This window comes from Vipera berus, assembly GCF_964194415.1.
Source record: "Vipera berus genome assembly, chromosome: 3".
In the NCBI taxonomy this organism is placed as follows: Eukaryota; Metazoa; Chordata; class Lepidosauria; order Squamata; family Viperidae; genus Vipera; species Vipera berus.
The window spans coordinates 19585700-19610511 of record NC_138204.1 but is presented as its reverse complement, the minus strand read 5'-3'; the positions used below and the strand labels follow the sequence as shown (position 1 = coordinate 19610511).

Sequence of the window (24812 nt, the reverse complement as noted above, 5' to 3'; positions counted from 1 at the left end):
GCATCATCCACAGATGGTGCAAAGCACACACATACTACATGTGGATTGCATACATTGGTGTTTTTTTTTAAACACAAGAGCTTTATTCAGATGCCGCTAAAGCACAAATTTGCAAACTCCCATTTCCCCAGAGTTCACTTCCTTCCACCATTTCCTGTGCCAGGTTTAGAATGACTGGGTCTTTTTATAAACTGCGTGCTGATCTCATTAATATGTAGTGTAGTCAAGCCAACATAGCGAAGGTCAGTTATTTTCATGGCCCAGGCTCAATGTATTGCAATTTAACACCTACATGACTTTCAGGTTGAGATCCAGATGATGCAGACAAGTGGCTTGACTTTCTCTCTAATTAGACAGGAAGGTTAGAAGTGATAGCCTAAACTGCTGATCTAAATTGTGGGAGTATTTTTGAATTGGAAGGCATGGGTACAAAAACAAAGTGGGGTATCTGTCATACCTTTCTGTCCAAAGCTGTGGTAGCTGTGTTTGATTGGGGGAGAGGAATAGTCTTGTGCTAGCTATGGAAATTAAAAACTTGGCTGTTTCCCTTAGCTCTGTCGCAAAATAACAAGGAGCCTAAGATGTTGAGTGGATTAACTGCATGAAGTTGAGAAAAAGCTTAACTCTCCCATTTCCGTCATACTATTGAGTATCTCTCCCCATCCTCAGCTGCACACATTGAACAGTGCTGTGACTTATGGTTACAGTTAGAACGGTGGAAAATATCTGAAAATAGGAGCCTTGTCATGCGCTACAACTTATACAAAGCACTTTCCCCCCCCCCCCCAAATCATTAAAGTAGTCACATCATATGCAGGGCTCATGATGCTGCTTTGAAAGCTGCTTCTGGCTGTCTCCATTCCCCATGAGTCATCCAAGTGAAATGGAGAGATAAAGGAGCACACTTTCCTTTCCAGTCGCTGGTGTGCTTTTCTTCTTTTTGCCATTTCCTTTTTATAAAAATGCAAGTCTTTTCCTAGAGTCAACAATCAGGAAAATAACTGACAGCCTCACCAAGGAAGCTATGTAGCCCTCGCTCCAAGTTCTTATGGCAGTGTTCTTATCCTTTGAGCTATTTATTAACATTATGTACAAAATATACATGTTGAAACCCGATTACAAACTTATGCATACATCATTGGCATCCTTCAGTCTCGAGAGACTATGGTATCGTGCTCTGGAAAGGGGTCCTAAAGCAGCGACTGGTGTGGCTGAAAAGGCCAATTCGAGAGTGGCAGTCCCTTCCACACTGAGGGCAGGTACAATCTGTTACAATTAGTTCCCATAGATAAATCTACATTTTTTCTGTACATTTTTCTGTATTTGAAGGCAGACCCAGTCTGCAGCTGCTGCATACGGGGGAGGGGAAGCTGTTAAAGCAAGCCCTCCAAAGCCTTAACTCCAAAGTAAAGTGGACACTTGGAATTCCAAAGTTAATCTGCAATCATCGTAACCTACAATAAGATGTGAGCCTAGTAAAATAGTAATGAACAAAAAAAAAATAATATTGCATAAATGAAAGACAGCAACCTTCAGAAGAGCTGCTCTTTAGATCTGAATAGTTCCATTTGAAAGAGCAGTCTTCAAAACAAAGGAAATTGTGTGTTTATTTGTCGGCCTGATACGCTATTCCAACCAAATACAACTCTGAGTGGTGTTCACTTCATGATACTGTAATTAGATTACAGCAATTAAGCCGAGCAAAGGAAAAACAACTACAACAAAAAGAAAACCATCTGACATAGCAATCACGAATAAACTATTCTGTGAGCCAGTTTGGTGTAGTGGTTAAGGCACTGGACCAGAAACTAGGAGACTGGGAGTTTCAGCTTTTTAAAGCACAAAACCAGCTGGATGACTTTGGGCCAATCATTCTCTCTCAGCTCTAGGAAGAAGACAATGGAAAAATACTTCTGAAAATGTTGCCAAGAAAAATGCATGGACTTGTCCAAGCAGTTGCAAGAAATCAAAATTGATTTGAAAATACATAACACACATAAATTGAGTGGCTGGGCCCTAGTCTTGACTTCCATTCTGCACTTCCTCCCTCTTTCCTCTCTTTAACAAATGTAGTCTTCACAATCTTAGCTTGTGCCATGCATATGAAAAAATATGACACAATGTCAGAGTTGGAGCTTCCATTTATCAACTGGAAATTTAGTATTGTCCTTCTAAGTATCAGTGTCCTTATTCCCCACTTACCCCCCTCTCCATTAATGTTACCGGGGAATTTGTTCAAATTGGGAGCAGTGTTTTCACTTATACTTGGCTGCAATTGGGACATAAGACACTTCCAAGAAATGATAAGCTGCTCTTCTGTTACATTGTAACAGCTTTGAATACCCCAAAAGCATCAGTGGTCACTGTGAGAAATTAAGTACCAGACTCAAATGGATCTTGGCCTGATCCAGAAGGACCAAAGATTTATATCATTTCCAAAACAGAAATGTACATAAAATAAAGGTCTATTTTATTACTTAAGGGTAGTAGTCTCACTGATTAACTCTTCCTAAATGCCCATAGTTTTTGTCATATGATGGCTGATCATATGCATGTCTAACTAAATATTTAGTACATTTAATTATACTTCTGATTTTGTTTTTTTCCAGTGCAAAGCCTTAGGTTCAACAAGAAGACTTTTTCCCCCCTCTTGTACTGCAGTACTGATAAAAGTGGAACGTTCTGAATATTGTTGAGCTCTCATTATCATCCTGCAGGAAATCTAGTTATGTGCTCAGTTAGAGTCAGCATTGACTTGATGACACATAATCAGTCAATCCATGATCTTGGTGTTGACAACAATGGGTTGTAAGGATCTGCAAGACGGCAGACTTGTCATTCAGTTGAAGTGCTGCCTCAGGTTTTATAAGGTAAAGGTAAAGGTTCCCCCGCACATGCGTGCTAGTCGTTTCCGACTCTAGGGGCCGGTGCTCATCTCCGTTTCAAAGCCGAAGAGCCAGCGCTTGTCCAAGGACGTCTCCGTGGTCATGTGGCCGGCATGACTAGATGCCAAAGGCGCACGGAACGCTGTTACCATCCCACCGTAGTGGTCCCTATTTTTCTACTTGCATTTTTACGTGCTTTCGAACTGCTAGGTTGGCAGAAGCTGGGACGAGTAACAGGCGCTCACTCTGTTACTCGGCACTCGGGATTCGACCCGTCAAACTGCCGACCTTCTGATCAACAAGCTCAGCGTCCTAACCCACTGAGCCACCGCGTCCCTTTTTCAGGTTTTATACATGCATACAAAAAAGGAAGGCCTTCAACCCCTTAATGCAGCCCCAGTTATCTTGCAGATTTTGACCTACTTGGAGAGGCTGCTGTTGGTAGGAACAAGAACACATGACCCATTTGCACATATATTTCAGTGGAAATTCATTTAAACTGACCTATCATCAAAGCAAATCAGCTATTGTTCTTAGTCACAATTCTATTTCTTTGTTCTAGTTTCCCAGTTTCTGATTAACAATCCCTTCTTCTGACTCATGCATAGCACATTAAAATTCTTGAAATAGTTCTACCTCAAAAGTCTCATTTGGGAGTAAAAGGTTCATTTGGGAGGAAATTCTTGCAAAGGGTTCCGTGAGGAATTACCATGTAAGTATACTACTGAATGTACAGTTTTACCATTCACCTCAGACTGCCATCTTCTATATGTGTTCTTACTACAATAACCAATTTTCTTTGGTAAGTGATGACAAATTGATGCATTCAGCCTTTGGAAAGACTGCCGTATATCATATGCTGTAAAATGAGATTACTAGTAACCCATTCTTTTCTTTCAGAATTACCTATCTGAGCTGGACAACCTGAAGAAGAATGGGGAAGTGATTCCAATATCCTCACAAACTGCATACAATGAACTTCCCTCAATAGACATTCCCTGCCACAGGTTAACATAACACCCTTTGTGCACAACCACAGAAATCTGCCAAACTAAACATATCCCAATGTAATGCACTCCAGAGGTGCTGGAATTACTGTTTCCAAAATAACTGGCCAACATGGCTGACAGTGTTAGTCGGATTGTAGTATTTCCAAAACTAGTGGACACCAGATTGAGAAGCAATAGCCTAACCTACCTCCCAGGGAGGACTCCAGGCCCAGCAGAGATGGGGGGGGGGGAGGCATACAATCCTGGCTCGGACTGGGGGGTCATGGCGCCAATGGGGATCTGACTTTCCCCACTCGGGTGGCCTTTGGCTTGCTGGGTGTGGGTGTGGTCTACCACCTCTACACAGGGCTCGCTAGCCAGCCATTTTGTCTCCTTTGTGCTGGACGGGCCAGGCGTTCTAGGTGGCGGCGACAGCCTAATGGACCTGCACAAGCTGCTGGTGGCTCCGCTGTTTTCAGAGTCGCTTCTGATCAGCTGCAGCACGCCATGGAGTACCTGGCTGATACGGGCAAGGCAGGAGTGCCCACAGACTCCGCTTTTTTCCTTCGACAGTGGTGAGGTTAGGGTTGCTGCAGCTGATCAGAAGTGCCGCCGAAAACAGAGGAGTTTGTGCGCGCGTCTGCTATGCGCTCACCCATCAGCCGTGCTCTCCATGCCTCAGATCAGCTGCAGCACGCTGTGGAGAGCAAGGCTGATGTGAGCTAGGCAGGCTCGCAAAGAGATTCCTCTTTTTTTGGTGAGGCTTCGGTGCCTGGCCAACTCAGCCAATTTCCCTCTTCTCCCTGTTCCTCCTCCTCCTTTGACAGTGGTGGGGTTTGGGGGATGATCAAACCCCATTTGTGGCATGGCTGCCAACCAATCACTGCACCCTCCTCTCAGGAAGACAACACCAGCAGCCAATGCCACAGCAGGAAAAGTGGAAGGCAATGCCGCCCACCAGACCCACCTGGCAGCACAGTAACTGCACTTCTCAGTTCCAGGAAGCCTGTGCAATGGAAACGTGACAGTGAGGGCCGTGGGTCACTTGCTGAGGGAGATGCTGCCAGTAACAGAGCCAGGGAAATGGGCTGGTGGGGGGAGTTGCCAATGTTGCTGCCCTGAGGCTTGGCAGATCCCCCCCAAGCATCCATGATTCCCCCCTCCCCAGCCAGCTAGCCACCATCCCAACCTACTTCCTGCCTGGTCGGCTGGCTGGCACAAAACCTCACCACTCTTCTCCTGGATGGCAGCAGCGTAATGGACCTGAGCAAGCTGCTGGCAGCGCCAGCCTGAGGCACAGGGGGGAGAGGGAGGCAGGCGATTCAGTGGCTTTGGTACCTCGGCTCTGTCCGAGTTGAAAGCTGAGGTGCAGCAGCGGGATTGCTCTCAAACAATAACAGCCGGGTGCGCTGTTTGCTCGTGTGCGCCTGCCTTATTGAGAGCAATCCCGCTGCTGCGCCTCCGCTTTCTTCAACTCGGATGGATGAGCCACTGGTGGCCACTTGAGTGGGGAGGATGAGCTTCGCTGCTGCTGCTGGGCCACACCTAGGCTACGCCCTGCTGCTACCTCCCAAACTCCACCTTTGCCACTGCGTGAAGCAGTGGCGGGGCGCTCCATCCTGGGGGGAAAGCAGTGGTGCCCTAAACCTAACCCCCGCCCTGTCCTGCCTTGCCTCACCCCACAGAACAAGCCTCCTGCCCACTGCCCCACCTGCCAGAGCCCCCCTGGATCTCCCCCAACCCTGCCTGGCCCCCACAGGCGTCCCTCCCCATGAACAACATCAAGGTGGCCATGCCCACCCTGGCCATGCCAACCCAGTCTGCTGTGACTACTGCAGCCACAGCCGCCCAGTGGACCACACCCACCCAGCACTCAGCGATAAATAAGTTGGTTTTGGGTTGCAGTTTGGGCACTCGATCTCTAAAAGGTTTGCCATCACTGATCTATCATATCTTGAAGAACCTCAGAACACAGTGGGTTGGGCCGAATTAGTAATTGAGGCAGGAGCCACTATGAAAATCTCAAGGCTCCAGCCTACACTAGAAAGTAAAAACTGAATGCAATAGCAAACTGTATACTTCCATTTGGTTATGGAAGTTGTGGATATGCTCATATACTATAGTCATCAGTAATTGAACTCAACCTGAGGGAGTCTTTACCTTTATTTAGCTAGGAGCCTTGGTGGAGCAGTGGGCTAATGCCTCCTTAAGTAACACCAGCTGCCTGCAATTAGTGCAGGTTCACGTCCCACCAGGCTCCAGGTTGACTCAGCCTTCCATCCTTCCGAGGTAGGTAAAATGAGGACCCAGATTGTTGGGGGCAATAAGCTGACTTTGTAATAATGCCGCTTGGGGGGGGGGAAAGCCCTAATAAGCAGGCATATACATAGAATGAAGGCTACTGCTAAGCTTGTAAGCCACCCTGAGTCTTCGGAGAAGGGCGGGATATAAATGGAATTTTAAAAAAAACAAGTTGTGGAAGGCTGAGAGGACACCAAGGACAATTTCCACTGCTTAGAATTAAAGAGCTGGAAGTGATCTATAAGGTCATCAAATCCACCCACACTTCACATAGCAGGATTCCCTATACTAACTCCAATATATGATCATTCAAATTCCAGTTGAAAATCACCAACCACTTTGTTCAGGTTTAGTTCCTTGATGCTAAAAATGGGGTACTAAGCTATCGTACTTTCTCACTATTTCTTCCTGACTGCCTTTGTGAAAAGAATTATAATAAAGGAGCTTCCTTATTGCTAGCCCTATTTTAATATTATTTTTAAGATTGGGTCCTTCAAGGCATGGCTTTCCTTAATCAGCCACATGAGAGAAAGAATGAAAACAATGCCATACCTGGTGTCTTCTCTGTGAAGATGACTCTGGATTCTGCTGTAAAATTCTGGCCAGTTAAAATCATTTGCTGTCCACCATATACAAGGCAGGTGTCCATATCTTGTCTTTCAACCATTGGAAGTTCATGAGCAGAGCGTTGGGCTGTGGACAAAATGCAGACTGGAATTAAATTAAATCTTTTCTAAAAGATTGGGAAATTTCAGAAGTACCCACATGTTCTATTTTGTCAATATTGCCATTTTCTCACTACCAAAGAGCTTATTTGGAAGACATTTTTTTTTCTTTTTATGACCCTGTAATCCCTTTTATTGGGGGGGAATCGAGGCAATTGAATGGATGCTCTTCCTGACACCTACGTGGAGTTTGTAGCAGATATTTTTCTTTTTGCGCCCTGATAGACATCTGTCGCTGCCTAGGGTTGAACTCTCAACCTTCCAAGTGGGAGGCGAGCATCTTCACCTCTAAGCCATCATGCCACTTATCTGGGAGAGTCAATTAAGGGCTTAAAAATAAAAGAGGAAATATATACTGGAATAATAATTCGGAACGGATTCCAGAACTATAGCTCTATTAGCCTTACTCCTTGTCTCTGACAAATAAGAACTCAGAACTGGAATCATCCCGTGTTTCATTCCAAACCAGTGGCCGAAGATTCAATTGTACATATGTCACAATCATGAAATCTAAAATATGCCACCTGCACACTCAACTCCAATCAATAGGTCTGAATTCTTTACAGTGAGCTGAAACATAACTTACTCCGAGATGGGGCCGGATATGTGTCATCTGGAAGCCGCGCCCACCCCATTGCCAGCAATGGCAAAATAGTCCCGATATATCTCATGATGTCACGTGACGTCGTATGTTTGACATGTCTGAGCTAGAATATACTGTATTTCATTGTGATAAGTGAAAGCAGAGGAATCTGAGACAGGGAACTAAGTTGCAGAAAAAGGTATTGCAGGAAGTCAAATGGCTTATCCTTGTAAGGCACCTTTGATGTGTATTTAAAAGGTGTGAAGCATTCTATATAGCACTTTTGCATTTAATCCCTTTTGCCTTTGCGATAAAATCTTTCAAAAAGAAAGAAATAATTGGAAAGAGGTAGAGAGAGACTGACCCCTTCATGGATTACTGCCTTGTCGTGGCAAAGGGGCTTGCGTAATTCAATGAAGCTATGAGCTATGCCGTGCAGGGCCACCCAAGACGGACAGGTCATAGCAGAGAGTTCTGACAAAATGTGATCCACTGGAGAAGGAAATGGCAACCCACTCCAGTATCTTTGCCATGAAAACCCCATGGACAGTACCAAAAGGAAAAAAGATATGACGCTGGAAGATGAGCCCCTCAGGTCGGAAGGCGTCCAATATGCTACTGGGGAAGAGCAGAGGGCTAGTACTAGTAGCACCAGAAAGAATGAAGCGACTGGGCCAAAGCTGGAAGGACGCTCAGCTGTGGATGTGTCTGGTGGTGAAAGGAAAGTCTGATGCTGTAAAGATTTTTTCTCCATAGGAACCTGGAATGTAAGATCCATGAATCAAGGAAAGCTGGACGTGGTCAAAGAAGAGATGACAAGACTAAACATCGACATCTTAGGTATCAGCGAACTAAAATGGACAGGAATGGGTGAATTTAATTCAGATGACCATCAGGTATACTACTGCGGGCAAGAATCCCTCAGAAGAAATGGAGTAGCCTTCATAGTCAATAAAAGAGTAGGAAAAACAATACTGGGATACAATCCTCAAAATGACAGAATGATCTCAGTTCGAATCCAAGGCAAACCATTCAATATTACAATAGTCCAAGTCTATGCCCCAACCACCAGTGCTGAAGAGGATGAAATTGACCGGTTCTATGAAGCCCTAAGGGACGTGGTGGCTCAGTGGGTTAGGACGCAGAGCTTGTCGATCAGAAGATCGGCAGTTTGGTGGGTCGAATCCCGAGTGCCGCGTAGCAGAGTGAGCGCCTGTTACTCGTCCCAGATTCTGCCAACCTAGCAGTTTGAAAGCATGTAAAAATGCAAGTAGAAAAATAGGGACCACTACGGTGGGAAGCTAACAGTGTTCCGTGTGCCTTTGGCGTCTAGTCATGCCAGCAACATGACCACGGAGATGTCCTCAGACAAGCGCTAGCTCTTCGGCTTTGAAACGGAGATAAGCACCGGCCCCTAGAGTTGGAAACGACTAGCACACATGTGCGGGGAAACCTTTACCTTTACGAAGCCCTACAGCACCTTATAGAACTAACACCAAAAAATGATGTCCTTATCATCATGGGGGATTGGAATGCTAAAGTAGGAAGCCAAAAGATAACTGGAATAACAGGCAAATTTGGCCTTGGAGTACAAAATAAAGCAGGGCACAGGCTGATAGAATTTTGTCAAGAGAATACGATGGTCATAGCAAACACTCTTTTCCAACAACCCAAGAGATGGCTCTACACATGGACATCACCAGGCGGTCAACACAGAAATCAGATTGACTATGTGCTCTGCAGACAAAGATGGAGAAGCTCTATACAGTCAGTAAAAACAAGACCAGGAGCTGACTGGCTCAGACCATGAGCTTCTCATTGCAAAGTTTAGGCTTAAACTGAAGAAAGTAGGGAAAAGCACTAGGCCACTCAGGTATGAATTAAATCATATCCCTGTTGAATATACAGTAGAGGTGACAAATAGATTTAAGGAATTAGATCTGATACGACAGAGTGCCTGAAGAACTATGGACAGAGGTTTGCAACATTGTACAACAGGTAGACACTAAAACCATCCCAAAGAAAAAGAAATGCAAGAAAGCAAAATGACTGTCTGAGGAAGCTTTGCAAATAGCTGAGGACAGGAGGGAAGCGAAAGGCAAGGGAGAAAAAGAAAGATACACCCAATTGAATGCAGAATTCCAGAGAATAGCTAGAAGACATAAGAATGCCTTCTTAAATGAACAGTGCAAAGAAATAGAAGAAAACAATAGAATAGGGAGGACCAGAGATCTTTTCAAGAAAATTGGAGAGATGAACGGAATGTTTAATGCAAAAATGGGCATGATAAAGGACCAAAATGGCAGGAACCTAACAGAGGCAGAAGAGATTAAGAAGAGGTGGCAAAATTACACAGAAGAACTATACAAGAATGAGCTTAACGTCCCTGATAACCATGATGAGATGGTCTCTGACCTCGAGCCAGACATCCTAGAATGTGAAGTGAAGTGGGCCTTAGAAAAGCTGAGCAACAGCGAAGCTAGTGGAGGTGACAGTATTCCAGCTGAGCTATTCAAAATCTTAAAAGACAATGCAGTAAAAGTGCTACACTCAATTTGCCAGCAAATTTGGAAAACTCAACAGTGGCCACAGGATTGGAAAAGATCAATTTACATTCCAATTCCAAAGAAAGGCAGTGCCAAAGAATGTTCAAACTATCGCACCATTGCACTCATTTCACATGCTAATAAAGTTATGCTTAAAATCCTACAAGCTAGACTCCAGCAGTATGTGGATCGAGAACTACCAGAGGTACAGGCAGGATTTCAAAGAGGCAGAGGAACTAGAGATCAAATTGCCAACATACGCTGGATCATGGAGAAAGCTAGAGAGTTCCAGAAAAACATCTACTTCTGCTTCATTGACTATGCTAAAGCCTTTGATTGTGTGGATCATAACAAACTGTGGCAAGTTCTTAAAGAGATGGGAGTACCAGACCATCTTATTTTTCTCTTGAGAAACCTATATGTGGGCCAAGAAGCAACAGTGAGAACTGGACACGGAACCACTGATTGGTTCAAAATTGAGAAAGGAGTCCGGCAAGGCTGTATACTGTCGCCCTGCCTATTTAACTTATATGCAGAGCACATCATGAGAAAGGCAGGGCTAGATGAATCAAAAGTTGGAATTAAGATTGCCGGAAGAAATATCAGCAACCTAAGATATGCAGATGATACCACTCTAATGGCAGAAAGTGAAGAAGAACTAAAGAGCCTCTTGTTGCGGGTGAAGAAGGTGAATGCAAAAGTTGGGTTGAAACTTAACATTAAGATAACCAAGATCATGGCATCTGGCCCTCTCAATTCCTGGCAAATAGGTGGGGAAGAAATGGAGGTAGTGACAGATTTTATTTTCCTGGGCTCCAAGATCACTGCAGATGGGGACTGTAGCCAAGAAATTAAAAGACACTTGCTCCTCGGGAGGAAAGCCATGACAAATCTAGACAGCACACTAAAAAGCAGAGACATCACCCTGTCAACAAAAGTGCGTATAGTCAAGGCTATGGTCTTCCCAGTTGCAATGTATGGCAATGAAAGTTGGACCATAAGAAAGGCTGAGCGCCAAAGAATTGAGGCCTTTGAACTATGGTGCTGGAGAAGACTCCTGAGAGTCCCTTGGACTGCAAGGCGATCAAACCGGTCAGTCCTAGAGGAGATCAACCCTGACTGCTCTTTAGAAGGCCAGATCCTGAAGCTAAAACTCAAATACTTTGGCCACCTAATGAGAAGGAAAGACTCACTGGAGAAGAGCCTAATGCTGGGAAAGATTGAGGGCAAGAGAAGAAGGGGACGACAGAGAATGAGGTGGCTGGATGGAGTCACTGAAGCAGTAGGCTTGAGCTTAAATGGACTCCAGAATATGGTAGAGGACAGGAAGGCCTGGAGGAACGTTGTCCATGGGGTCGCGATGGGTCGGACACGACTTCGCAGCTAACAACAACAACAACAAAGAGAGAGACTGAATTCACAGATTCAAAGCAGCCAGGCAAATTTTGAATTTCAAATCCCTTATTACTTAAATTCACAGAACAACCAACAAAGACCCCTCTGCCACAAGTTATTTAGACCAATCATTTGCCATAAGGTAGGGCATCCTGCTCACGAAAGTTCCACCCATACCATAATAAAGATCCTGGCTGGACTGTTCCTTGCAGTAATGAAATTTTCTGAATTTTACCTTTATTAATATTTGTTCTTTCACCATTGAGACAGCTGGAAAAGATTGAATATTTTCTTTGGGCTGTTCCTAATATCTCTCAAGCAGTTGTTTAGATTAAGTGACCTAGAAGTTCAAAATCTGAATTCAAACTTCTCCATTTTATTCTCATCCCTTCAGTGAAGGTCTCTTGAGAATTTTGCTCAACATCTTAATATCCTTATCTACTTGTGCTTTATTTTGAATCATGGGTTGCTAACTAATTCATGTGGCCCTTCTGCTTAAAGATCAGGATTTTCTATCACTTCTACTTGAAACGAATAATAGCCAAGGTTGCAAAGAATGTCTCCAAAATATGCCACAAGCAAAAATCCTTTTTAGAGATACCATCACTCAGCCTACAGCTTGTACACTGGTGCATAATACCCTATGACAAAGTCTTTACAATTTCTTCATGTGAAAATTTAATCGTGCCAAGTTTTTAGAGGAAGTGACAGCAGTAGCTTTCTAAATGATGAACAGGAAATAAGAACTACATTATGAGAGGAGTAGATGTGCTAATCAGTCAGCTTTCTGTGGCTACTAGAGAGTAGAGATGATGGAGAATATTGTTTAGATATTTTTAATGAATGAAATGTATAAATTCTGGATAAAACTGTGGATTGGAATATAATTAACTTTTTAAAAAACATTTACCGGTATTTAGATATAGTACCAGTAAAGGAGAATATTTGTAGCTCAGAATTGAAATGGGTCCTTGGTGCGCTTAGTTTAGTGGGCTTGCCCACTAGAATATAAACCCGAGAGCAAACCCTACTCCTTACAAGCACTGATGATGATACCTAGTTTAAGTAATAAAGGGTCTGCAAGTAAACAACCAAGCTGAGAGAGCACCAAGGATAGTGTCTATGGAGATTCTCAATAATCCAGGTCATAGTTGTCCCAAAGGTGCTTTTTTCTCAAAAGGCAACTGTTTTTTACCTTTTGAAAGAGCCGTGGTGGCACAGTGCTTAGAATGCAGTATTGTAGGCCAATTCTGCCGACTGCGAGCAGTTCGTTTCTCACCAGCTGAAGGTTGACTCAGCCTTCCATCCTTCTGAGGTCGGTAAAATGAGGACCCAGATTGTTGGGGTCACTTAGAGAGGGCTGTAAAGCATTGTGAAGTGGTATATAAGCCTACATGCTACTGCTATAGCTAGTTTCTTGTTTTCCTTTGAAAATGTTTTGCTTCTCATCCAAGAAGCTTCTTCAGTTCTAATTAACTGGTAGGGAATTCTTTAAATATTCTTAGCCAAAAAAACATGCTAAAATGGTCATTGGAGTTAAAATGCATATAAAAACACTTATTTCAAGAAAACACTATCAAGGGCATATCACAGAAGAAAATCTGTATACTGTAAAATATGAATTTCCATATATTTGAAAAACAAGTGGGAATTGTCTTTATTTTATTTATTTTATTTTATTTAATTAAATTTCTATACCGCCCTATTCCCAAAGGACTTTAAAGTGACCTTTTAAAAACTGATACAGAAAGAAACTGGTTTTATGTTTTGAATGGCTTCCATATGTAACCTAAAAGCTGATATTAAAGTTTGAATATATAAAACATAAAATAACAGCAGAATTAAGTTAGATCAGAACTACCTTTTGACAACAGGGCCATCTTTCATAATATCTCAGACTGGGTTTTTTTGCCTCAGCATTGCTACCCCTTTAGGTACAGCCAGCAATATTACACTGGGAGAAGAGGTCTTTTGTTGGTTGTGTGTACTGTAATGCAGTCTGATGATCTCCAGTTACAGTATATTGGACAACAATCATATACAGTATAAGTATTTTGACTCTGTTAACATAAGTTGGTCAACAGATCTGGATGACATCAGGTCTTTCGATTTCTTCCTGAAAATTTTTTTGCTGTGAGTCTATTAAACTTAACTTGTACAATCACAAAAAAGATTTCCAAACTTACATTTGGAACAAAGGTTTATTGCATACATGAAACTCAGTACACTTCTATTACCAAATGCATATATGTTACAGTTCAGAGAACTACCAGAACATCTATTAATATTCAGTGGCCTGCACCCATTCCCTGGATGATTAAAATTAACCTCAAATTATAGTTCAGAAGTAATCACAGTAATTTGTCAATGTGGGACATGTTTCTTCTTCTCTCTTTAACCTAGGGTGCTTCATTCTTTATTATTCACACAGCTGGCCTACAAAGCTGCCAGTAGTTTATGCTGAGATTATGTTCACAGAAGTTGCTTATTTCTTCCACATGGTATGTATGATTAATCACTCTTTGTAAACAGTCACAGTCCTGATGAGTTCATAATTGGATTTACCACTAAACAGAAGATTTATGGTTCTGAAAATGTAAGGTTAAATGATATCTAAAACAAATTAAATAAATCCAGCTACAATATTCAAAAGTTTAAATGCCATCTTGAGAATATTTTTATAGAGCTAATTCTGAGTTTAGAAAGTTCTGGAGAAAAGTTCAGTCTAGTTCCACTAATAGAGCTACCCCATGATCAAAGTTTCAAGTAAAGAAACAGATATTATAATCACAGTAATGCATGTATTCTTTCATTCTACTAAGGCAGAGGTCCCCAACCTTTTGGGCACCAGGGACTGATTACGTGGAGAGAGGTTTTTCTACAGATCGGAGGGGGCATGGTATTGTGTGCTGCCTGAATCCCGTGGATGGGGCTTTGCTTGTTTGTGCGGACCACTTGCCAGCATGCTGTGGACCTGTACCAGTCTATGGACCGGGGGTTGGGGACCCCTACACTAAGGTATTAATAAAGTTTTATTTAACTTACTAATAAAAAAGAGATAGTTAAAAAAAGTGTAAATGGCAAAGCAAGGACTTATCGTCAGCAGAAATCAAGTGTCTTCCAAGACCATTAAGAGATTGGACAACCATTTGTCTGCTGTGGTATAGGGTCTCTTGCTTAAGCAGGAAGTTGGACTAGAAGACCTCCAAGGTCCCTTCCAAATCTATTATTCTATATTCTATCTTTTACAAGTCTTTCTGTATTCAGTTTGACTACCTCTGGTTTTCAGAAAATGTATTCACTTTGTTTAGGGTCCAAAATAAGATTTTCAACTTGCAAATATTCTTATTCTTAGATTCAGGTTTGCTACAGAGATACAACTATCTTGTTGTGGGAAATATTTCAGTGAGGTATTTTTAACTAGCTCAGGCTAGACAGGGATGGTCTAGTCATGGTTTCCCTTGAAGGGGAAAATCCTTTCCTCAAAGCACATTAGAAAAATGTAGAATTACAAGAGTAAGCTGCAATAATTAATTGATAATAAATCTCACTCTTGTTGAAAGAAGCCAACCTGCCAATCAACCTACAAGTGCTTTTCTTTGTGTGCCTTTTGACAGATATTGTGTGGGTGATGACTAGAGAAAGAACATTTGTTACTGTGGAATTCCTTCTATGAGACTTGCTAGATGACTATATTGTTCTCTTTTCAGAATTAGGCTTTTAAAACTATTTTAAATTAATTTCCAACTTTAAAAACCGGTTGATCCAATGTCTATGTGTATCCAAATGCATGTTGTTTGATCAAAATGATTCTATACTCTTATAATGAACAAAAGTATACAAATAAATGCATACCTTATATATGTATGTATGTGTATGTGTGTGTGTATGTATGGCATACCAAGAAAATTATTAAAATATATTAAGTTTAATAAACTAAATCAGAATATTCTTATGGCTTTTAAGCTATAAGAATATTCACAAGATAAAAAAAAGCAGCCTTATGACAACACACCATGTATTCTCAGAAATCTTATCAATAAAATGACGTTGTTTTGACCAAATTAGATAATTGGTCTCATTCAATATTTCCCAACCTTCCAGATTTGTAGACTTTCAGAATTCTCTGCAATGGCCATAGTATCTGAAGGATCCTAAGAGTTAAGCCACATCTGGAAGTTTTGAATGGCTTTCCACATATTCAGATAAGCTTCGTTCTACTTGAAGTTTGTTTCAGTGGAGATACTAAGAACTGAACCTGGAAATTTCTGGTTAAATATACATTCTACCATTGAGTGATGGTCCATTTTTAAAGTGCAGATCTCTCAGAGGTGCTACTCTTAGGGAAACCAAAGCAATAGATGCTTATGTCATGGAGAGGGACCAATATCTTTAGAAAAGAATGAGATATTTGATCCATTAGGAAAATTTCCTTTATACCAAGACATTATTTATGCCAGTGGTTCTCAACCCTGGGGGCCGCAATGTCATCAAGCGGTTACCACAAAGGCTTGAAGAAATGTTATGAATTAAATCTTGAGTTAAGTCTTGGGGGTCCGTGGCCATGATCCGTAGCCATAAAAGGTACTTAAAGGGGATCCATGGTGAAGAAAAGGTTGAGAACCATTGATTTATGCTCTGCATGTAGGTCAGTATTCAGTACTCAGCAGGATTGAGGATGGATAGATGTAATTCCTTGGTCAGCCAATGTCAGTAATTTGTTGTGCCCATCAGCCCTGACTCAGCAGGGAAAGCAAACAATGTGCAATATACCAACAGAAATGAAAACATAAAAAGCCAGTTTTAAATGTCCATAATGCATAAAACATACTAATAATAAAATCATGAAAAAGGACCTGTTGGCTCTGTTATACCTAACCACATTTTGGACAACAAATTTATTTATTCTTTTCTACACTGCCAATGCAAAGAGGAACGCCTTAAATGAATCATAGTTGTCCCTACGAATCAGGAGAGGGCAAACTTTCACTAACTTCCAACTCACAGGAGGGGGAAAAAAATTACCATGATTTACTCCAAATAAATCTATGCTCTGGCAGATGAACAGCCATACAAGCATGTTACATATACCCAAACTCAGTATTTTGGAGATATAAAAATATAGAAGAGTAGATAAAAGACAGGACAAAGATGTAAGTACTGTAAGGGCACAACAAAATGAAATTTGATTTAATATAATTTTAATTTATTTGCATTCCTAGTAGCTGACCTACTCTTATATAAAGAACATCTTTTGAAATTTGTTAAAACCTGAACTTTATTAGAAAACAATAAACTATTAAGAACACAGAAATTTGCCTTAGATCAGGGTTAAGCAAGGACACAAATACTCCCATGGCCACCACCTTGAGCCTAATTCCATACATTTTCCTTAAGACAGCAGCAGCTTAAGACCCTGGTAACAAGTCCCTGCTCAGTTTCTGCAGTTTCCTTCTTGCAAAACAGAAAAGAGGGTCCAAAAATAGGGCGAAAAGTGGAAGGCAAGGAAGTGTTTGGACTTCCCAGTCCTCTGCCATGTGAAGTCCAAAAAACAAAAAAGTGGGACTAAAAAAGTTCAACCAATCAATTCAAATATGCAGGGTAGGTGCATATCTCGCCTTGGCTCCACTCTTCAGTCAAACCCTGTTCTGTGCATGCGCGCATGTGCACACATTTTTTGTGGCTCCCAGTTTTTCCTTTTGTGAGGGAACCGGTTCCGAGTGGCTCTTTCACTGTTTCAGGTTGCTGACCCCTGGGATAGCCCGATACAGTATACTTTTGTGGCTCTGTGTGCAGCAGAGTAATAATAATAAAAGTCTTGAAGAGAAGGAAGAAGAGGCTGAAGCGAAGAAAGAGTAAGATATCTAGATAGGTTTGACTCCTGGTGATAGAATGAGTAAATATGGTCTCTGATCTCCATTTCCCTCAATCTAACCAAGCACAATAAATGTTTCTTAGAAAAAGTGGATGAGTTTCTGCTTGTTCACCATCCCACTGAGGAGTGTTTTCTCAGTGTTCAGGTTACCTACCTGGATGATGATATAAATCTCTGTTCTTTGTTGATAAAATCAGTTCAATGTGAGACTAATCATTACTAATGCTTACAAGATTTATTAGTCTCTTGGTTGCTATTTTGTTTTTCCAGGGGTGCCTGACTCCAATATAGCAGGCAATGTTTCAAACCTGTATTGCAGAACTATATGTGTGTAAATATTTCTTTGAAATCGTCTGATCTGTTAAACATTATTGTGAGGAAATTAATTTGTTTATGCTTTTGATTTGAGAATACAGTCATCCAAGGTGAACTTTTTTAAAAACCTAATATTCTAAAAACCAGAAAAATAAAAACAAATAGTAAGAACACAGGAGGCCTGATGGTATATTAATCTCTTCCAATAATTTGGTGTCTTCCAAATGTGTTGATCTGAAATTGCCACTCTCAACTAGCAGAAATAGTCACTGCCAAGCTGGGTGGACAATGATTTTGTTGTAATAGAAATAGCAATAGCACCTAGGCTTATATAACGCTTCATACTACTTTACAGCACTCTCTTAAGAGGTTTACAGAATCAGCATATTGCCCCCAGCAATCTGGGTCCTCATTTTACCAACCTTGGAAAGATGGAAGTCTGAGTCAACTTTGAGCTGCTCAGGATCGAACTCCTGGCTGTGGGCAGAATTCACCTGGAACACTGATGTCTAACCATTCCCCCCCCCCAAAAAAAAATTGTAGGGCAGGTTTGGGAAGACTAGAACAGACCAATGTATATTTGAAAAGGGGTTATATATGATAATTATATTGGCATAGACTGATTCAGGATGGTTAAGCTATCTTGCTCCTTAGTAAATTCCTAGGCTTAGGAAACAGTAAAATGTAGACTTACAACTTCACATTGTTCCTTCTTTTCCCCTCAGGGGCTGACACTTCATACAGCTATTACAATTTAAGAGCTCTGAGTGTATCTAGTTGGGGTGTTTATTTTCAATAGCAACAGCCACCAACATAATGCAAGACAGTTTCTGGTAATGAAGCATTCACCATTATCATGTATTGCTAACCTTCTCTCTCATTTTTTACAGTCTAAAAACAATGAATTAATCATCTCATAGGCTGGATGGATGGCTTATCATTTCTAGAGAATAGTTAATTAGGTGAGAGAGAAACAGATCAGTAAGAATAGAATGAATTCTTTCATTCCCTTTTTTGAAGGGCAGATATCTGTTCCAGGACATTTAAATCCAGTTGTTTAATCAAAATGTTTGAATATAAAATGTGCAGGTCTGTTTCGAAGCAATGATGGTTTTACCTAATTTTGAAAAGATATGTGTGATACTAAGTGTTCTCATCCTTCTTTCTTTTCCCTGCAACATTCACCTTCCCAAAGAGCTCAAAGCAGTGTAAGATTTTTCTCAAATATTGCTGCTTTTATGTAACACTTCTTGACTGAACAAGTGATTATGAAATATTGCAAATTTATACGGTCAGTTTAGGAAATGCAACCAAGGAAAATCAATGTCTACGGAGAATCCAATGCTGCAGGCCATTTTTTCTTTTGGGGGAAAAAAGAGAGAGAGAAAAGCAAGAGTTTGGACTATCCTGTTGGTGTTTTTTTTTCCCTGTCTTTTTTTTTCTACTGGGGAAGGACAAACACTAACTGAATTTCAGATGGCAAATACCAGTTGTCCCATCACAGATCTTTGGGTGCCAAGCTGTCCTATTGATTAATCATTCTCATTATCATCAAATTCCTCCTTATTTCCTCTTGCCTGTGACAGCCCTTCAAATATTGAAGTATTGGCAGCCCTTGAAGTATTAGAAGACTGCTATCATGTCTCCCCCAAGCCTTCTCTTCATTAGGTTATTCAACTGTTAGGGGAAGAACAGGATTATAAATCAGTCATGAGACTCAATGAACCTATAGTGCTTCAATGAAGTGGTCCTTATTTGTCCACACCTGCCTCTATTTGTTTGAATTAGTCACACTGGCTGTGTAGCAGCACTATCAAAGTCAACACCTACTCCAACTATTGAAAGCGGAGATAGAAGTGCCATTCCTACAGAGTAACAGTACTATATAAAACAGACTCCAAAGTGGATTCTGGCTTCTATTTCTCTGCTTATCTTAGATTAGAAAGCATGTCTTCTAATCCAAATGTAGGAGAGGTAAAAGGAGAAGGGATTGTAATTTTAAAAGTAATGTTTGCTGATACATCAGAAATTAAAACTAGGGTCCGGCTACGTTTCCTAATAAGAAGATCCCTGCTGTACCAGGACAACATCCAAAAAACTTACAATCCTGTATCCAGCAATAGTTAACTAGATGCTTACATGAAATCTACAATATGGAAGCAACAGGCCTTCTTCCTGTGCTATTTCTCCCCCTTCCCACCCTCAACCTACAACTCTAATTATTCAAAGGTAATTACTCAACATTTTACATTTTCCACAACTTACGGCTTTAACTCCCAGAATTGCAGGCAAGCATAAAAAGAACCAGAATAAGCAAGACTAGATAAGTTTCATATTTCAAGCACAAATTCCAACAATAGGTGTGACAGTTGTTGTTGGCTGTGGATGATGCACAGCACACTGAATATGAGCTATGGCTCCCATGATGGCAATCACTCTAGGATAAGCTCAAGATAAGTTTGCAATCTCTATCAGACTTTTCCTTCCTACTGCGTTTAAAGTGCGAACTCAGAGTTAGGAACTCGTAGGCCAACAAAAGCTCCAAGGCATTTAGAGCTCCTGTAGAAGATAGGTAGTCCTTGACTTATGAACACAGTTGAGACCAGAATATCCATTGCTAAGCATGGCAGTTGTTAAGTGAGTCACACACAATTTTATAAGCATTTTTGCCATGGTTGTTAAGTGAAAATATAAATTATTTTGGGAAAAGAGTTGATTCTTTAATCAAGATGTCTTTTTATCTCTGGGTTGTTAGAAAACCAGGCTACCAATTTTTAAAACATTTTTCACTTACCACCAATAACATGTGAATAAAAAACATTTATTATGCAAATATGTACTGCAAATAGATGTCAAAGGAAATGTATTATTAAATTTCTGCACTTTGCTCAGCTATCCATATTTTTTTTGTAGAATAACAATGTATTTCTGTTCCTGCTATAATAATTTTCCTCCTATGCAAACAACATTCATTTATGGAAAATACTTCCATCTGCATCTATACTATTGATTTTCATAATTCATAGTAAACAAGGCACCTAAGCTTGCTTGGGAGAGAGGCTTAATGGAAGAGTTATTCAAGTAACATGAATGTAATGGAAGGGAGGGAGGGAGGGAGGGAGGGAGGGAGGGAAGGAAGGAAGGAAGGAAGGAAGGAAGGAAGGAAGGAAGGAAGGAAGGAAAGGTGGTCATTGATTTTGAGCAAAGTTACTGAAAATGGACAGCCCTTGTAATGCCCCGCCTGAAAACAGCAGGCTGCTGAATCTCCTGAGAATCTTCAGAATAGTTCATTGTTGCTCTTTCACTAGACCTTCTGTTGCCAATCTCCCAGTTGGCTTTCTTTGTTGCAGGAAAGCCACAGAAGGTTTGCCAAGATGAAAACATTATTTCCACTGCCCTTGCAAATGTACCACATATCATAAATGCAGGCTATCTCAATTTTATGTAAAACCTGGAGAAGAGTGGGAAAAAAAATTAAAACAGGGAAACTACCAAGGAAGTTGTTTCAAAAGAAGTGATTTAATCCAATTTCATCCAAACTAAGAAATGCCTTTGAAAATAAATAGAGAAATGTCAACATTAATCCTGTAAATCTTGAGAGAGGAATAAAAAAAAACGGGAGGGTAACTTTGCTCTGATAATATTTATAGTACCGAATATCTGCAGAAGGAAAGATAAGATCTAAAAGTCCTGCTAGTTCAGACCGCAGGATTATTAAATGTACCATTCCCTTTCCGCTGAGGTTACCAGATGCCGTGTTCCCAACATGTCATTCAAAGATTCAGGTGTGGTCCTCAGTAGAAATTAGGTAGTTCTGATTTGCCCTAATTGAGAGCAGCTTTCTAGGCTTTCAGACTAAAGACTTTCTTAGGGGTGTCTGAGATGTTTTTGTAATCCTCCCTCATTGACTGAAGCAATGTTTCCCTTTTTGTTGCTTTGGTAACAAATCTTCTCCCTTTTCATCAAGGGTCATCATCTTTACTCTCTACAAATCATTGAGTTCTGTGAGCATGCCAATATTTCCATCTGGCTCAAACATTGTATCTTATCTTTCAACTATTCAAGGAAAATGATTAGTGACTTACTTTCTTTCCCTCAATATTGCCACCAGATTGCTCTGAAAATTTATATCAAAAAAATTCCTTTGGAAACATAATTCATCGCAAATATCCAGCCGCAGGTAGATCTGCACCATCTGACTTAAATCAACACCCTCTGATTTTTTTAAAAAAACCAAAATGCTAAGCAAAATCTAATTGGGATAAAACCTGATTGATTGGACTAGAGTGGGAAGTTGAAAAAAGCTCACAGAACAGGGCAAGAGTGAACAAATCCCATATTGAGACTATGAAGTGAACATGAATGTTTTCATGTAATTGCTGAGTTAATCTCAGATCAGGAGAGTGTTTACCTTTTTTTGCTTCCCACATGTGCAGTTTCTTAGTACATTACTTTATAATCACCACACTTTTATAATCCTCACCCTTTCAGTTATGAAGGAGCACATCCCTCAAGACCTATGGTGAGGAACACGACATCTCTACTCAAATTGGTTCCTATTTCTCTGCAGCTGTTGATCTCCTTAGAGCTTTTAGATGCCTTATGGCTAGCAACCATCAACTCAAGGGACTACATTTAGTGGGAACAACGAATGAGCTAACTAGCACTGCTATTTCAGTGAGTTTTCCCTAGGGATTGATGTCTACAACTCCAATCCCTGAGTGATTCGCTAGTAATGAGAACCCCTGTTTGTAAAGATATAAACCTTTACATACTGATGTGGGAAATTGGAGAGCTCTATCTCTTTTTTGATTCAAGGGATAATAAGTCCTCTTGACCTTACAATCATGCTCACATGACTCCCCATCCCCATTCATGAACTATGAGAAATGATAGTTCTGATAATAGGATCTGCTTGTCTCTAGCTAGCTTGCTGTTCATTAAATCCACTCACAGCAATGCTGTAACTAAGAAACATCATCAATACATAAATGTAAGAAGAAAATGTGCAAATTTGAGAACAATTTTAAATTTGGATTACCGGTAAGTGAAAGGCTGAAGTGATGTCTATAACACTTTGGAGGATGGATTTTTAAGGTTGCAATTATCTGCTGATGAGAAGGTCAGAAGTCATATTTTATAATCTTTCTTCTTTCTTTTCCTTAGGCTTGTCTTTTACTTTATGTAAAATTCTTAATAAACATAAATATTTTTTTTAAAAAGTCAAAGCACCAAGATGCATACTGAGAATATTAAACCATGTGTACTTTAGGGAATGCTTAGTCAAAGAATTGTTCAAATGGTCCAAAGTTGTAAATTAGGGTGTATGTTGTGTGTGCATGTTAAATGGTTAAATTCTTCACACAACTTACAATCAACAGGCAGATTAGCTAAAGAAAACCTGCATGGAAAGAGGCAACCCAACTTTGATACTATATGCAAACTATAAGCAGTAACACCATTGCCATCAACACGCTTGAAGATCAACTTATCAGGATGCAACAGAAAAAGAACACAAAAGTATATGGACTTTGTCCTCATCCAAGAAAGCAAACTCCAATAATTGATAATAAAACTTTCCCAGATGCTTCAATTGAAAACCTAACACCATTTTAGAAGGATGCAACTCCAATACAAATGTGTCTTAGGGAAAGCATTTTGCTGTGATCAAAAACCACAGAGTAGATCTTTCAAAGCCTCCTTTCTCAGAGGGTTTATTGTTACAACAAGGCTTTGTACACTAATATGAGTCATACAACAAAAGATGTAAAAATGGTACGTTATAACTATGAAATCCCCAAACCACTGAGAAAACTCAAGTTACTAACAAAAAAAACACTACAGGATGAGAAAAAATAGTCATGAGGGTAAGTTCTCCAAAAATGACTAAGCCTCCTTTGAGGTGCTAGAATGGAGGCTGCACCACAGGTCTCGACTCGTTGAACGGCAAGGACCTGTAAACGTTTGTATCATCCTCCTACCTCAAGGGAAGATAAACTGGAATATTTAAGAAGAGGTTCACCTGCAAGAAAGCCAAGGACATTCTCCCCATGGAAAACATGACAAGAGTGTACAATAGACTTCCTGTATTGTTTAGATACTCAATGTTCAATGGAAATCCCTCTTCCCAACTCCCACCCCCCTTTTTTCCTCTTGAATTGTGGCTTATCCTAAAGTCTTTTGGAATACTACATGGAATTATAAGATGCATTCACAGTGAGAATTAGAAAACTCCCATTTTTTAGTATCAGGCAATCTTAGAGACATGCGCATGAAATCATACTGAGCCATCTGTTCTGGAAGAATGCTGATACATTTGGGCATTCTTTTATATGTCAATAAGTGTGCAACATCTCTCTGTTAATGGTGTGATATGAACTTTATCTTCAAGTCATAAGACAGTCCCAGATAAATAAGTATGCATAGCACAGGATCAAAACCCCAAGCCCTTACATTGGTTAATTAAGGATTAAATGACAGGAAGTAAAGAGGGTGGTGTTTGCCTTTTCCAGTTTTATAGGCAGTCCCTGAATTAAGAACAAATTATGTTCCCTAACTCTGTCTTTAACCCAACTTTGCATTTAACTCAGAACTTGTACAGGTAGTCCCTCACTTACAACAGTTGATTTAGTAACCGTTTGAAGTTAAAATGGCACTTTAAAAAGTGAACTTATGACTATTTTTCACACTTACAACTACTGAAGCATCCCCATAGTCACATAGCCAAAAATCGGATGCTTGGCCACTGGCATGTATAACAGTTGCAATATCCTGGGGTCATGTGATCACCTTTTGCCAATTTCTGACAAGCAAAATCAATGGGGAAGACAGAGCTGTTTAACAACCATGTTAACTAACTTAACAACTGCAGTGATTCATGTAACCGCCATGATGAGAAAGGTTGTAAAATGGGGCAAAATTCACTTAGCGACCGCCTCATTTAGGAACAAAAAATTTGGGGTCAATCATGGTCGTGAGTCAAGGACTATCTGTACTTGTAATGGGCTGCCCGTTACAACAAATGGCAGATGGTATTCTCCCTCCTCAAATGAACAAAGTGCTGAAGCCATGCAAAGCTTTTCAGGAACCAGTGAAACTGCATTTTTAACATATAGCCTGTTTTCCATGATTTTTAGCAATTCCTGAAAACATTGTATGGCTTCAGTGCTTCATTGGCTTGAGAAAGAAGAAAACAATC

General features: G+C 40.6%; 1 protein-coding gene across 2 annotated transcripts in view; it reads right to left on the bottom strand.

Moving 5' to 3' along the window:
- NFATC2 (nuclear factor of activated T cells 2) overlaps positions 1 to 24812 on the bottom strand; it is a 156647-nt gene that overhangs the window by 81366 nt on the left and 50469 nt on the right. For both annotated transcript variants that reach the window (XM_081323651.1, XM_081323652.1), the window contains exon 6: positions 6728 to 6868. In XM_081323651.1, the coding sequence (XP_081179777.1) occupies positions 6728 to 6868 (141 nt within the window). The remainder of the gene's footprint in view (positions 1 to 6727; positions 6869 to 24812) is intronic.